We start from the raw sequence: 16,635 nt of genomic DNA on the forward strand, positions 1-16,635 counted from the left end.
TTCTACTCTGGCCTATAAGAGTCGCTATGAGTTGGAATTGACCACAATGGGTTTTTTTTTTAATGGCTGTTTTTATGCTATAATAATTAGAGTTGAGTAGCTGTGACAGAGACCATACAGCCTGCAATGTCTAATATATTTACTTTCTGGCCCTTTACAGAAAAAATTTGCCAACCCATGATCTAAAGTAAAATGTGGTAGGAATTCAGACTACTATCTCACCCTGAACTCTCTGTAGTTTTTCTGTGCTTTGAGTTGGGGTTTCTTTTCCTAGGAATATAAAACTCAGTTTGCATGTCACTGTACTGCATATTATCCAGACCCTATATTTATAATAACTATGCACAGCACATGATGACTGTCCGTATTTTACATACTGTAATTTATCAGAATAAGGATGATTTCAAGACCTGCAGAAGCACCTGTGAAGGCAGACAGGAAATTATTTGGCTTTATTCTGTGGCTAAACCCTAACAAAAAAACAAAGACAAAAATAAAAAAAAAATAAAGTTGGCAAAAAAGAAAGTAGCTTTTAAGATTGGAAAAGGATTAAGAATGGTAAAGAACAGCCATAAAACAATAACAAAAACATAAGATAACTGACAAAAGGTATTAAGAATAAAGGAAGAAAATAATTGGTTTCTAACATAATTCATGGATAGAATGGCTATTCCAAGATTACCTTCTAGAATTTGTCCCATGAAAAAATTTTTTTGAACTATAGACAAACTGTCCTATTTGAAGTCTTTTGTACTAAAACTGTTTACTAAATATACTGTTTTGAATGGGATAAAATATATAACAAATGTTCAGGTGAGAATTAAATCAAGTTGCCAGTCCAGCTGAAATTGTTTCAGTATAAAATCTGTTAAAATACTGTGTGCTGCTTTTCCATACAGCTTTCTTTTCTGATAAATGTGAGATCTCAGGCAGTGTGGAGCTGTGGGAAGAGCCTGAGCAGTGGCCAGGAGACCTGTCTGTGTGGTTGGTTCTACACTGACTGGGTGACCTTAGTTGAGTCATGTCACTTATGTGTTTCTCAGTCTCTTCGTCTATCAAATAGGTGATTAGGATCAAATTGAAAAGGGAACGTACCATGTACAAATGTAAGGCAGTTTTTATAGTCAAAATACATACTAAAAGAAGGCTTACAGTGCCTATTACATAGCAATAAAAGAAGCAATAGCAACTATTACATATTAATTTTCCATTAGCTATAATAACTATTTAATATTTTACACAAAATGTTCTTTAAATTTCGGTAGTGAGGTTATGTAAAACTTACCTATCAATTACATAAAAGTTGTCACCATCATCACCTTGATTAATTACATGCTCCCCTTCTTTGACCAATTTTTCAAACATGGCATCTAATACTTGAGACATCTGCTCCTATTGTTAAGAAAAAAAAAAGATATAATCTTTATGTTTATCTAGACCATATTTTCTTACATAATCATAATTGGCTTTATATTCTATGAACAAAATCAAAGAAATGGGAATATCATCACTGCCATTAAGTCTTGTCAGAAAAAATAAATAGTGCAGGCTTCCTTACCACATACAAATGAGATGATTATATATTTACTCTCATATTCAGTATATAAATAAAAGTAATTATAATTAAGTCTATTTCAGAGTATTTGCATCTACCACCACTTTAAACATAAAATTAACCACCAAAGTACCATATGCCTTATGAAATACAATCTTAGCAACTGAAATGACCAAGTTAGTCAAGAACTATTTCAAATTTCTTTTAAAGACACGTATCCCATTTTTAAAAAGTCTCCTACATTAGTCATCACTAGAATTTATGTAGAGATTACCTAAATACTTGCTGAGTTCAGATCCTGACTCCAATACTTTGTTTTGGTTTAGCACCAAAACCAAAGTAGAACAAAAGAGAAAAACAACAAAAGCAAAACCAAAAACTATTACAGAAAATATTCTATTATACTCTGTCAATAAGGTTCCTCCAAGAATCAACCATTTCCCGCCCTAAAGCAGATTTTTAAAAACTGAAGCCAGAAATATTATAACTATTATTCAACGACTACTTAAACTGTATACAATTTTTTTTATTCAGCTAATGTGTCGTTGACAAGGCTTAAGGATAAACTTCAGCTAAGGAGAATAAACTAAGAGGTAAAATAAATCTTTCCTCAGAACATATACAGAAACAATTCAGAGACCTATGAACAGAATAAATGGATATAGGAAAAGAACATGGTGCAATATTAAAAGCCAAGTCAAAAGACCTAACAGTCATTGGGGTTGACGTCTTCCGCCACTTAATAAGCTCTGAACCCTTGGTGAAGCTATGGGTACAACAATCACTGCTGAAGCCAAAATGAGTTATTAAGATAAGTAAATTAAGAAGGTGAAGATAGATTAAAGAAAAAAGACCCAAGGGGAAAACACAGGTTAAAGAAACAAGATATTCTAGATCAAGAGGATGAACAGACCACATGGTTATCTTCTCTTTGAAACCCCATAAAAATTTTATAAGGGATACAAAGGTATGAATCTATAATAATATGAAGTATGGGAAGGGGCAACAACGAATGAGAGATTCCCAAGACAAGGTGAGTTAAATGCAGGGTATGGAAGGAGCACCCAGTGCAGCACAGATGAGCTTGTAGCCTACAGTGTAGAGAGCCCGGTGTGCCTTACTGAACACCCACTGGCTCCAGGCCTGGAAACACCTGGTTCATTTGGGGTGGGAGTGAGTCACAGAACTGAAAACAAGGGGGCTGATTCAAAGTCCTACACGGATCAGTTGGTACCTTCCTTCTGATTTCCTCTACCCTGTACATGGAATGCGGAGCAGCCACGGGTCAACCCCAACTGTCCCCAGACAAAAGATCAGTGTGAGGTTCTTGGGAGAAACTAAAAAAATTAGAACTAGAACAACTATTGGAAACACTGGTGCCTAAGAACAAAGACCTTCACATACTGGCAGTTAGGGGTTCCCCAATCTAACAGCTGGCTCCCTGTCAACTCAACCTAAACAGTACAGCAGTTGACAGTCCTGCCCTACTTACTCAGAGTTCCAAATCAGCTTTTTTACTGCCCCTCTGGTAGCCTACAAAACTATGATAAACACCAAAATAACACCAAGTGAGACATATTTCAGGGAACGGTAAAGAGTTTTTAGAAAGTTCTATTTTATATGCCCAGAAATATTCAAGATGGTATTATATGCATGAAACAAACAAAAAAGGATGTTTAGAAAAAGAACAAATCAGAGAAAAATGAATAGCCTGAAAATTAAAAACATGACTGCCAACATTTTTTAAAAAGTAAATAAAAAGTACCATTTGTTGAAGAGACTGTTCTTTGCCCATGAATGGTCTTGGCACACCTGTCAAAAATCAATTGGTCAAAGATGCATAGGTTTACTTCTGGACTCTCAATTCTGTTCCACTGGTCTATATATCTATCCTTATGGCAGTACCATACTGTGACTGCAGCTTTGTAGTAAGCTTTGAAATCGAGACCTGTGAGTTCTCAATCTTTGTTCTTTTTCAATACTGTTTTGGCTATCTGAAGCTTCTTGTTATATACAGAGAAGCCCTGGTGATGCAGTGGTTAAAGTGCTTGGCTGCTAACCAGAAGGTCAGTAGTTCAAGCCCACCAGGTGTTCCATGGGAGAAAGACATGGCAGTCTGCTTCTATAAAAATTTATAGCTTTGGAAAACTATGGGCAGTTCCATTCTGTCCTACAGGGTTGCTATGAGTCAGAATCAACACAATGGCAGTGAGTTTGGCTTGGTGTTTGGTTTGTTATATATACCTGGTCCCCAGGTGGTGCAAGCAGTTTGTGCCCAACTACTAACTGAAAGGTTGGCAGTTTGAACCCACTCAGCAGCACCATGAAAGAAAGGCTTGGTGATTTGCCTCCAAAAAGATTACAGTCAAGAAAATCCTAAGGAGCACAGTTCTACTCTGTAACACATGGGATCGCCATGTGTTGGAACTGACTTGATGGCAACAGGTTTGGGCTTTTTTTTGGGGGGGGGGCTATATATATAATTTTAACACATTGCATGACAGCAAAATGTTAATGTATTTTCATGGCTTAATTTTATAATATATAAGTGGTTCCAATTCAAATTTTTATAAATAAACTAACACTAATAAAAATAATTAAAAAAAAAGAATGTGGACTTTATAAATACTAGTAAGAAAAGAAAACAGGGTATACACTTTGTAGAGTTTGCTGCCACCAAAATTTTAAAAAGAATACACTTGTATATGCATATCATAACCCTAGAAAAGTAGATATAATAATGCTAACAGAACGTGGCTCCTGAGGAACTGGGCTGCCAGGAGACAGGGCAGAAAGGAGATTTCCTTTTCACCAAATATTCTTTTGTTCTTTTTGAATTCTTGTAAACTGTGTGTAAGTGTGTATATACATACACACACACACACACACACACACACACACACATAGATTTACATTTTTCAATTAATTAAAAAACCAAACTCTCCATTTTAAATACAGGACATAAAGTTGTATCTTCATGTGGACTAGGAGAAATTTTTGCAAGAATGACACCAGTGAGTTTGCATTAAGTCATTCTTCATTCCCTCCCTGGGTCCCTGTGTGAGCCCTGGCACCTGTATGAGGAAAAACAGCCGGGGCTGTAGCCAACGTGGCAGTAAAACAGTGCTCACTTGATGTGGTGTTAATTGGCCCCACGGAGACCATTTTACCCAAATGAGTTTATCAACCCAGGCAACATATGGTCACCTTTCAAAATTCTGAAGGTTGATTAAATGGTTTACTAATATTTTCTTCTGCATACTATTTATATGTCAACTGTTTTAGGGTAGGTGAAGGGGGAATATCAGCTTTACTTAAATGTCAAATGGGAAGAAAAGACAAAAACTGCTAAAGTAAATTTTGGGGTTAGCTGCATTTAAAAACATTAAAACCTAAAGAATTCATATACAGATATGTGAAAAAGTAATTCCTGATAAAATGAAACACAGAACAATTATTTCTCTTAGAACCTCTCTGTGACAGGCGACTGTTCTAGTCAATCAAAATGTAATTTCCCCATAATTACGAACACAGTGAAAAGAACTGAGGAAATATTTAATATGCAGAGGCTTATCATGATGACTGACAACTACTGTAGAAAATCCACATATTATTCTCCTACAGAATGCAAATCTGAGACAGCACTCAATAAAAGAACTGACTCACTTGAAAAATAACTGTTTACTCTGCATTAACAGAAAAGAACCTATCATATAAAAAAATAGCACAGGAAAATTATTTCAGTTTGCCTCGAATTAGAAACATTTCAGAAAGGAAAATGGCCTACTGAGTCCAGCATTAAAATATTCATGAAAAGAATACCTTCAAAGAGATTAATAATTGTAAATGCTGTGCTCAATGTATGAATATACGGCACTCCAAGGAAAAATGTTCTGAGGCCTGGGAGGTGCAAGGTTTTCAAGCTAAACAACGATTTCAGAAAATTGAAATGAGATGCAAAGCCAAGATCATTCTTCTTGCTAATTAGTAATTACTAGCTTCCCTTTCCTCTTTCAGGTTTTCCTATCATAGCAAAAGGTACCTATCGCCTTTACAGTCATTCCAGCCAGACACTGGGAGTCATCCTAGTTAACTTTCCTTTAAACCCTAATGCAATCAGTCACCAAGTACCAAGTACTGTTAATCAAATGTTTAAATATTTCATGAAACTATTCCTGTCTGTCCACCTTTTTTCTCCCTTCCCTAGTCCAGGCCCATTCTCTTCCCTGGATCATGTCATATTTTCCTAACTGAGTCATTTCTCTGTCATTGTTTACTTCCCTCATCTTCTTCTCCACTTGACCTTTTCCACCACCACCAAAGTGGGATTGTCACAATCTAATTGTTACACTTCTCTGCTTGTTGCTGCTGTTGTTCAGTCATAGCAACCCCATGTGACAGAGTGGAATTGCCCCATAAGATTTTGTAGGCTGTAGTCTTTACAGAAACAGATCACTAGGTCTTTCTCTCGATGAACTGCTAGGTGGGTTTGAACCAGCAATTTTTTGGTTAGCGGCCGAGTGCTTAACCATTATACTACCAGGGCTCCTTCTTTTCTACTTAGCCTGAGGATTTGTTCGATGCTTCAGTCTGATACTGGGGAATGACTTTTCAGAAGGCAGTGCTCATATCTTAGCTCCTACCCACTAGATGTCTTCTACTTCAGGCTCTGGTGATTACTTTACTTCCACTGGCGAGCTCCTACTCATTTTCTGAGGCTCAGCTCCGGTGGCCGCTCTAGCTTCCTGAGTCCCCAGGTTGGCCTAAGAGACCCTCATCCTCACACAGAACCCTGACCACATTATAGCACTTTACTGAAATGATTTGTGTATGTGTTTATATCTCTCCTTAAATTATAAGTTCCAGAACAAGAACCATGTCCTTGCGGCTTCTAGAACTTTATAGAGGCCTTGAAACATAGTGGGTAGTCAAGAAACAGAGCTGAAAGGAGCCACCATTGCTATAAGGAGATTATCTGAGTTAAATACGTAATTCAATTAAAAAGCACTCAGAGTTATTGTAAAAAATATACACCATAAAAAATTAGAAGTTTGTATAAAATAGAAATACAACCTAAAACCTTCCATCTGCCATGTTAGGGATAAATTTCTTATTCCAAGTGATAATTTATTGAAAAAAATTAACTTTTCAATAATTTTAATTAAAAAATAAATACATTTACTTACGTATACCTGTATCATTTCTAAAAGAATTTGAGATAAGAAGGGAATACATCAAGCTGTTTTTTCCTCAAATGCCAAAAAAGATCTTTTAGAAACCACTACGTAAATATGTGGTGTTTGGGGTGTAAATATGTTTGCTTCTTCCCTATAAAATAGTCAACAATGAAAAATACCTAAATTTTCTGTCCTTCAATTGGTAATTCATAAACTAGCTTTTTCTTTTTTTCCTATGAACTGGTTTTTAAAATATATATTGAAAACCTTTGGCAGAGCAATGAAAAGAAGTCTAAAGAAAATTCCTGTATATATATATATATATATATAAACAAACACTTTAATTAAGCAAAGGTGCTCTGTGCCAGAGTATACTAACAAAAGTTTTTTAATAGCTTAAATGCAACCAAATTTTCACAATTCTTTATAAGAGTTAAAGTTGAGATGGCAAGGAAAACTAATTTAGAAGCTGGACTAGAATAAGCAGCATCCCAGGAAAGTATAACTAGCAACTATTTCATTCATCACTCATGCCTGTTAATAACTTAGTGTACAGACAACAGATTATCACTGTTTAGTCAGTGTTGAAGCATTAAAATACCGCCTCAATTCAATAGGAAAGTATACAAACAAAATAACATATGGTAGTACCAAACTTCTGGCTCTCGTCCTTGCTACTTGTCTGGTTGTGGACCAGCAGCATTGACATCACCTGGGAGCTTGTGAGAAATGCAGACTCTCAGCCCTATTCCAGACTTAACAAATCAGAACCTGCATTTTAACAAGATTCTTGGATCATATGCAGCATATTAAAGTTCGAGAAGCACTGTTTTTGCTGATCCCTAAAATCCTCCCATGTAACATTCTAGCTGAAAAATCCTTGGTCGGAGCCTACCTGTAAGGGTAAAACTAAGGATTAATTTTACAGTTTCTTCTGTGTGCCTTTGGAGCAAATGAGTTAAATACTAATTTAGTTTAAACCCAATACCAAAATTAGCAACATATACACACTCATACATACGCACACACACAGTTGAATCTACCTAATAAATTATTTGGACTCATAGAGGTGGGAGATCACATAGTTTGGTGATCCCTCTATTTCTATAGAACTACATACTATTCTAGATAAATGAGATTTGGGATTATTTAGAGGCCCAGCAAAATTTCACAAATTCCCTTTAGTCACTTACTTCACTATTTAATACTACAAGAGAATTTTTCCATTCACAGACTAGACTCCTAAATTTCTTTGTTTCATTTGTTATTCTTCCATCGTTAGTGCTCTGGAGAACCTGGGTCAAACTGGGCAAGAGGTCTTGCCTTAGAGAACATCTGATTCACAGGCCAGCCTCAATACCAACCCAGGGCACTGAACCAGGCCTTTTTGATTCTCAGCACTGACCCCATGCCTGGTACAGGGTGGATGCTCAGTAAATGCAGGTTGAATGAACTGAGTGAATAAACTTGGATAGGGAAAGAAAGACATGGCAGAGCCACTCTGAACAGGCTTAAGACACACTATGAAGTATAACTAAGTTCAAAGGGTTGGCATAACTTAATAAGATTTGGGTTCTAGATAATCTAGAATAAATACCATTATCTTACCACAAATAACAAACATGGCCAATTCTATAATTTACTATTAAATACATACACTTAAATAAACATAAAAGGTTAATTCAAATATTCCTATTCTTGTTCAACAATTTTTTGTTGTTGCTGCTGCTGTTGTTTTTTGAGAGCCTAGTATGTGTAGAGGAGTCCTAGGTGGCATAAACAGTTAAAGACTCAACTACTAGCCTAAAGGTCGGCTGTTCGAAACCACCCAGAGGTGTCTTGGAAGACAGGTCCGGCAATCTGCTTCTAAAAGGTCACAGCCTTGAAAACCCTATGGAGCAATTCTACTCTGCACACATGGGGTCGCCATGAGTCAGAATCAGTTCCACAGCAACTAACAACAACAACAGCACGTGTAGAGCCTTGAGTGGCATATGTTACCTAAGACGTGACCTAATTCCTGCCCTGAAGAGAACTGGTCAATGAACGAAGTGGCTAATGGACCTTTGGTATGATCGATTCAGGCAGGCCTGTCAGAGATGGACATACAAACTTGTAATATGTGGTACTGAAACAGACCTCCAAAGTCACAAAATGTAATTTCTGCTCCTGGAGATCATGATATAAACAAATAGTATTAGAAACAAAGGTGATTTTAAAAATATTTCAGGGTATAAACATGACCTAGCGTAGAAGACGTGAAATGATGCAGTACTTCTATCTTTATAAAAATGTCCTTTTATAGGAGACTTCATCTTAAAAAAGAGCCCCGGTGGTGCAGTGGTTAAGAGTTCGGCTACTAACAGAAAGGTTAGCAGTTTTAATCCACCATCAATCTGAAAACTGTAATATGCTGAGTTTGAACCAGAAAAGAAGTTGGGATAAGTTATAAAAGCCAACTCAGTTTTCACATTCAGAATATGGCCGCAGGAGTTCTTTCCCGCTTCTTTGTCAGCAGGAGTTTAGCAATGAACAAGAATAATCTGTGATGAAGGAAGCCGAAGATTTAGGTCAGAGTGCAGGATAAGTTCTGAACAGCATGTTCACTCATGCTGAGAGAGGACATTCAAGAAGTACACCTAAAACCAAAGAATAGAGATTTCTAAATCCTTAAAAGAACAAATTATCCCCCCACCTTTAAAGCCAAGTAAATATTACTTTTAAAATACGTATAATATAGAAGGTAGAAGACATTAAAATATAATTACTATTATTGGATAAGGAGCCCCCGTGGCGCAGTGGTTAAGAGCTCAGCTGCTAATTGAAAGGTCAGGAGTTTGAATTCACCAGCCATTCCTTGGAAACCCTGTGGGACAGTTCTACTCTGTCCTACAGGGTGGCTATGAGTTGGAATTGACTCAACGGCACTGGGCGTTATTGGCTATCGAGAGAGGAAATTCACCATGGGCCCTGAGCATCCCTGCATTCTTGCTGGGTGTACCAAGAATGCTGCATCACCAGGGCTCCTTTGTTAGCTTGTAAGGAGGGTAAAATCCAAGACCTTGCATAGTTCTTGACACTGGCACTGAAAAAAAATCATTTCTATTATTAAGATCTATCTTACCGGATCCAGGTTCTTAAACAGCAGGATGTCTTTGCAAGCCTCTTGCAATCTATTTCTTTGATCATCAGTTTTTGGATGTATAATCTAAAAGGACAGCAAATTAAAAAACAAAACACCATTATTAACCATTATTACTTACTTTACATATTCTCAAAGGAGACAACATCTCCTAAAAAAAATTATCAAAACGTTAGAAGAAAGAATTGTTAATGCTGAGGTTCACTTTAAGCGACTAGTAATTAAAATATAACTATCAGGCCAATAAGTGGGAGAATGTAATACAATTTGTCTCAAGGCAACAGTGTATTTTCATCAATATAGCACTGACTTTTTTTTTTTGTAAGTATTTTACTCCAGGTTATCAAGTTTGTTATACAAAGGTCTACAATTGGCTAGAAAGACTCCAAAGCTCCCAGACAGTGGAATGAGTGCAAAAAGACACAGGTTAAAACAGCCATGCCGGAAATCTAGAGACCACCTTTATTTTCTTCTACTGAGTATATTAACACTCTCTCAGGATGTAGTTCTTTCCTCTGAAACTAGATAAAGTCTCTAGAAGCAAGCAAATTCTTAAATGCTCTCCCACTTCTAAAAACTCTTTTTTTTTTTTTTTTCCCTTTTGGATGGACTTGGCATGATCCTACCTCTGGATGAGACAGCTCTGCTTCTGGATAACCAAGACTTCAGCAATATATCCAAGTGTGATTTTTACTGTATTAGAGGCCACGTTTTTATTAAAATTTATCTCTCTCTCTAATTTTGGGATAAAAATCTTATTTGTTAAACATTTATTTAGCATTCACTGTGTGCCAAGTACTATTTTAAGGGCTACAAAGATTAACTCATTTTACCCTAGTTATAGGCCCATGAGTCAAGTGCCAATTTAGAGTTAAGAAAATGAACCCAGCAAAGTAACTTCTCCAATGACACACAGTTCATAAGCTACAAAATTGGGATCCATCCTAGGCAGGCTGGATACAGAGTTTATACTCTGAACTGGGAGTCAGTGGAGCATGACCTGTGGGCCATAACTGTTTATGTATGGCCCTCGAGCTAAGAATGGTTTTATATTTTCTTAATGACTATAAAAGAAAATCAATATTTTGTGACACGTAAAAATTATACAAAATTCAAATTTCAGTGTCCATAAATAAAGTTTTATTGGAAGATAGTCACATTTATTTATATATTATCTATTGCTGCTTTCAAGCTACAAAAGCAGAGCTGAGTAACTACAGAGACTGTATAGTCCAAAAAGCCTAAAATATTTACTGTCTAACGCTTTACAGAAGTTTGCTGACCCACTCTACTATGCTCTGCTGCCTTTCAATCAAGAAAATTAGAAAACTGATTAAGAAATAAGATTTACTTATTTCATTTAAAGAAAATATGGTGTATCTACTTTGTTAAGCAAGAGAACTCTGTACGAGATATTTTCCTATTTGGCCAATCTATTTTCCACACAGCTGAAAGTTATCCTTTTAAAACTTAAATCAGAGCACCCATTCTTCAGCTTAAACCTGCCATGGATTTCATTACACTTACTGCGAATTCAGTCCCCACTCCTTCCATCTCCATCCTCACCTAGGCCACTCAACCCACATACACCTGTCTTCACTCAGAGCCTCAAACTCCTGAGCTCCTGCCCCTTGGACAGCCTTCAGGCAAGCCTGAACGCGTGTCCATCCTTCTGGTCTCAACTCAAGGTGCCTTCTCCAACCATCTATATGCATATAATGAGGGAGTCTTGATTTTTTTGAGTTTTGTCTTAATTCCTACACCGCTTCACTGTCCTTTTAGTACTTCATATTTTGTAATTAAGGAACCCTGATAGTGCAATGGTTGGGCACTCAGCTGCTAACTGAAAGGTGGGCGATTTGAACCTACCTTCGTACTCCTCAGGAGAAAAGACCTGGCGGTCTGCTCCCATAAAGATTACAGCCTTGGAAACCCTAAGGGGCAGTTCTACTCTGTCCTACAGGATCTCTGTGAGTCAGCATCAACTAGATAGCACACAACAAGGACAACAATTTTCTAATTATTCATTAAGTTACATGCTTGTTGTCTGCCTCTTCCACTAGACTCAAATCTCCATGAGAACAAGGACTTGCCCATTTTGCTCACCACTGTATACCTAACACCTAGTACAGGGCTGGATATGCTGAGGGTACTCCAAAAAATTTTTTGTGCAGTAAAAGAACAAAGAAAGGCTCCATTTTTTAATTTCACAGCTCTTCTTTACCAGTTTCTACATGTTAAAGGTATTCCAACTAAAATTCAATTCTGTTATTTCTCCAAAGTGAGTTTTAAGTACTTAAATTTTCTTTGATTTCCTATCAGCTAATAAATTCGTTTGTACTAGTCTAAGAAATTTAAGGATTTCATGATGTATAGCTTCCACAAAATAATGCCCAAATGAAATGTTACTTTATCAAAATGTCCTCACAGGCATTTTTGAATATCAGTTTCAATCCAATTAATTTTGAAATCTATGATAATCATTCCCAAGAGCTACGGTGCAGTTTGCCTTACAGCTTCTATGACAAAAAACTGTATCGTTTTTAATAACCAATTTATAGGAAAGAATACTCAACCTCTAATTGACAACCTAAAGCACTTTATTATAATCATTAACATATACAGTAGTTACAAAAATATCTAGAAAAGTAACTCAAAATATTAGATAGAAAACTTAGAGGGCAGCGAGTTTATGTTAATGAGAAGGAACAATTAGGATAAGGAAGTTGACAATGCAATCAATGTCACTGAATTGCACACGTAGAAATTGTTGAATTGTTGTATGTTTTGCTGTGTATATTTCGCAACAACAAATAAATTATTAAAAATATATATATCTAGAAACCCTACAGGGCAGTTCTACACTGTCCCATAGGGCTGCTAGAGTTGGAATCAAATTGATGGCAATGGATTTTAGAAGAATGTTGCAGGGGATAACTCCTGGGGTGAATGCTCACCAGCAAAGATTCCTCCTTCTCCAGTAATTGCCCTCATTTATAGGCGTGGTTCCCCAGAAGCCAAGTCTGGACTTCTTGATCCTGCTCCCCCGCCCCCGGCCAAATCATTTACCTATCTCATGGACCAAATGGTATCTAAAATTCCTTTCAAGGCCTAACAGTTTTTGAGTTATTGCATATTGTTTTCAAACTATATTTTCAAATATTCTTTAATTTTGATTTTTTACTATTTAAACTGGTACATCCAACTTATCTAAATCACTAAGCATTGTTATCATACACATTTATACAGAAATATAAAGAATGCATGTAGTTTTTAAATGTCCACTGTTGTTGCTGCTGGATACATAAAGTATGATAAGCAAGGTCTAGTTTTTCAGACCACACGGAGTGGTAACAACATGATACACATTCATAAAAGTACTTTGCTCTTAAGGCAAAATAATTTTCAGTGAGGTATGAAGAGCAGAGGTTGGGATGTGTGGACTTTATCGAAAGAATTTAAATTCTGGTAGCGTGTACAGCCAGAATTCTCCTTAGAAGGGAGGACGGTGAGATTTCATCTCACACACTTTGGACACGTTATCAGAAGGGACCGGTCCCTGGGGAAGGACATCATGGTTGTTAATGTAGAGGGTCAGTGAAAAAGAGGAAGACCCTCAGTGAGTGGGCTGACATAGTGGCTACAACAACGGGCTCGAGCATAGCAATGATTGTGAGGATGGCACAAGGCTGGGCAGTGTTTCATTCTTTTGTACATAGGGCTGCTATGAGTCAGAACCAACTCAACAGCACCTAACAACAGGTGAGAAATGAGCTCCTACTGCCATGGTGCCAGGAGTCCCCACGGGTTTAGGGGTGAAATGGGATCTCCTTTAAGATCTTCTGTGTCATAAGGCTCCTTTCTTTGTACCACTGGATTTTACATACATTTAAGGGACCTTAATTTTTTTTTTTTAATGATGTATTTTTTTAGTGACTTAGGAATGTAGCACCTGCCTTTCCACATTAAAACTCAATCTTATTTAAATACTTTTTCAGAACTACAGAAATGTGTTTTTTGTTTATTTATTTATTTTTTAGGGCCAAAGGAAAAAAGGGGAACTTCTGCAAAGTATGTACTTGTCTTAGTTATCTAGCACTGCTATAAGAGAAATACCACAAATGGGTGGGTTTAATAAACAGAAATTTATTTTCTCAAAGTTAGGAGGCCGAAAGTCTTAACGCAAGGTGCCAGCTTCAGGGGAAGGCTTTCTCTCTGTTGGCTTTGGGGGAAGGTTCTTATTTTTTGGCTCCTTGGTGGTCTTCATGTGGCATGGCGTCTATCCTCTCCCATCTCTGCTTTCTAGCTTATTGGCTTAATCTCTTTTATTATCTCCAAAGAGACCAACTCAAGATACACCCTACATTAATCCTACCTCGTTAGCATAACGAAGACAACCCATTCCCAAATGGGATCATAACCACATGCATAGATAGGTTAGGATTTACAACACATACTTTTGGGGAACAATCCATAACAGTACTCAAAAAAAAAAGGAAAATTGATTACTTTCCATCTCTAGGCACAAAAATCTCTTAGTTTACTTTCTACTGAATAAGAGAACTGAGCTAAAGGACACAGCTTGAAAACGGCTTCAACTGACACTGAGAAAACATTCATCACGGTCTCTAAGAAATCAGTTATTGAGTAAACTCATACCCATAGATTTAAAAAACTGAACTAATAACTACTGTACTAATACTTATATGTAATTTTACTGTGATTTATTTGTTTCAGAGTAAGCTTCTGTTGTTATAAATCAGTAGAAATAGAAGGCCTTTCCCAGTATTTATTTTTCTTTAGTGAAAAACTGTCTTAGAAAAATAACGTCATCACTATGAGAAAAACAACTACAGACATTTTTTATCAAAAGAAAGAAAACCACAACTACAATGAGCTTTTATGTTTATCTTTCCTTTTATCCAAAAAGAAATATCCATAGTCTCAAAAAACAGACTCCTTCCCAGAGGCCTCACAAGATGGCAAAGAGATACTCTTTAGATAAAAGTAACTGTACAAAACTTCAAATAGAAGTAGGCTTTGAGAGGTTAAGACTAGGGAAAGAAATAGTCAAAATATTTCCGTGATGACTCGGTTAACCCATACGCCTGTTTACATCTTTTCTATAATCATTTTCCTTATACAATACAGCAGTATCATTTAAAATTAATTTATTCAGTAAATTACATACCCTGGAGTCTGCATCATCTTCTTCTTCATCAGGATTATAGGCTTCTGCACATACTATAAATACAAAAATGAACATTTAAAAAATTCTTTCATCGAGAAACATATAACAATATATCTTTTTAAAAGTAATGAGCAGGAACAGTAACACAGTATAAAAACAAGTATTAATTTACCTCATCTAGACCCCCAAAATGTGGTTTCATATTGCAATTGATAGGAATCTCTTAAAATATAAAGCTGCATTTTAAGACATTGACATTGGTTTGTGCTTTCTCCCATTCAGGGAAACACAGCTTAAAATATTTTGTCTTGGAAACACTAAAATAAGAGAAATACGAGATATAAAAATGAACCAAATGCCAGAAAGGTAAATCCATAGGAATAGAAAGATTAGTGGTTTCCAGCGGATAAGAGAGGGTGAGTAATAGGGTACAACTGCTAATGGGTACAACGTTTCTTTTGGGGGTCATGAAAATCTGGAATTAGATAGTGGTGATGGTTGCATAACTTTTTGAACAACTAAGGCCCACTCAACTGTACAGTATGAATTTTATGGTATGTAAATTATGTAACAATAAAAAAAGGAAAAAAAAATTGTTTTACTTTATAAGTTATAGAAATGTAGGAGCCCTGGTGGTTAAGCATCTGGCTGGTAACCAAAATGTCAGCAGTTGGAATCCACCAGCTGCCCCATGGAAACCCATGGGGCAGTTCTACTCAATCCTATAGGGTCACTATGACTTGGAATCGACTCGACAGCAATGGGTTTGTTTTTTTTGGTTTTACAGAAACTTGTAAGATCTTACCTAAAGCACAATTTAAAAAAAAAAAATGATTGGCTAAAAGAAAAACAAAAGTGTAAGATCTAAAAATTACCTAAAAGAACAGGAAAAAAGCCTAAGTCTTCAATGGAATGACTTATCATATAACTACGAGTAACTTTCATAAATTATCCATAATCTAATATCCCAGGGGCAAATACTACTAACATTTTGTATATCTCCTCCCAGTCTTTATTATTGCACACACAATTTTAAAAATGGCTTTTTTCATTTCACACTATTAGAATTTCCTGTGGCATTAAAAGTATTTTGCAAACATTTCATTTAAGGATGCAGATTATTTATCATACGCTATAATTATCCATTCCTTTAATGCTGGACACTTAGCTAGCTTCCAGTACTTTTCTATTAAAGCAACACTGGAATAAACATCATCATGGATAAATATTTTTCTACATTTCAGATTATGCCGTAGGAATTATTCCCAAATATTATTTTTGGGGGCTAAAATGTACAATTTAAACCAAGTTTCCTTCTGGAAGGTTGCCCTACAAAGAATGAGTAAGAAGGCTCCTCTAACTGTACAACAGAATTGGTTACTGTTCCAATTAGACTCTTTGTCAATTTAAATAAAAAATGTAAACTATTACTGAATTTGAACAATTTTCAAATGTTTACAAGCTGACTGTATTTTCCCTTTATCCTAGTCTATGGGGAATTTTTAGTTTATGACTTACACCAGTCTTTTAATACCACTTTATCTGTCATATTTCTCACAGCTGTTTTATC

General features: G+C 36.2%; 1 protein-coding gene and 1 long non-coding RNA gene across 2 annotated transcripts in view; one reads left to right on the top strand and one right to left on the bottom strand.

Annotated features, from left to right (window-relative positions):
- The window catches only part of PRKAR2B (protein kinase cAMP-dependent type II regulatory subunit beta), a 96,559-nt gene that overhangs the window by 16,932 nt on the left and 62,992 nt on the right, over positions 1–16,635 (bottom strand). Inside the window, exons 3-5 of the mRNA XM_049893479.1 lie at positions 15,066–15,118; positions 9,857–9,940; positions 1,286–1,392 (exon numbers count right to left, since the gene is read on the bottom strand). Coding sequence (XP_049749436.1) covers positions 1,286–1,392; positions 9,857–9,940; positions 15,066–15,118 — 244 coding nt within the window. The remainder of the gene's footprint in view (positions 1–1,285; positions 1,393–9,856; positions 9,941–15,065; positions 15,119–16,635) is intronic.
- LOC126081518 (uncharacterized) overlaps positions 1–16,635 on the top strand; it is a 52,353-nt gene that overhangs the window by 7,406 nt on the left and 28,312 nt on the right. The gene's annotated exons all lie outside the window — the stretch shown is intronic.

The sequence above is a fragment of the Elephas maximus genome, chromosome 8 (genome assembly GCF_024166365.1).
Source record: "Elephas maximus indicus isolate mEleMax1 chromosome 8, mEleMax1 primary haplotype, whole genome shotgun sequence".
Taxonomy (NCBI): domain Eukaryota; kingdom Metazoa; phylum Chordata; class Mammalia; order Proboscidea; family Elephantidae; genus Elephas; species Elephas maximus.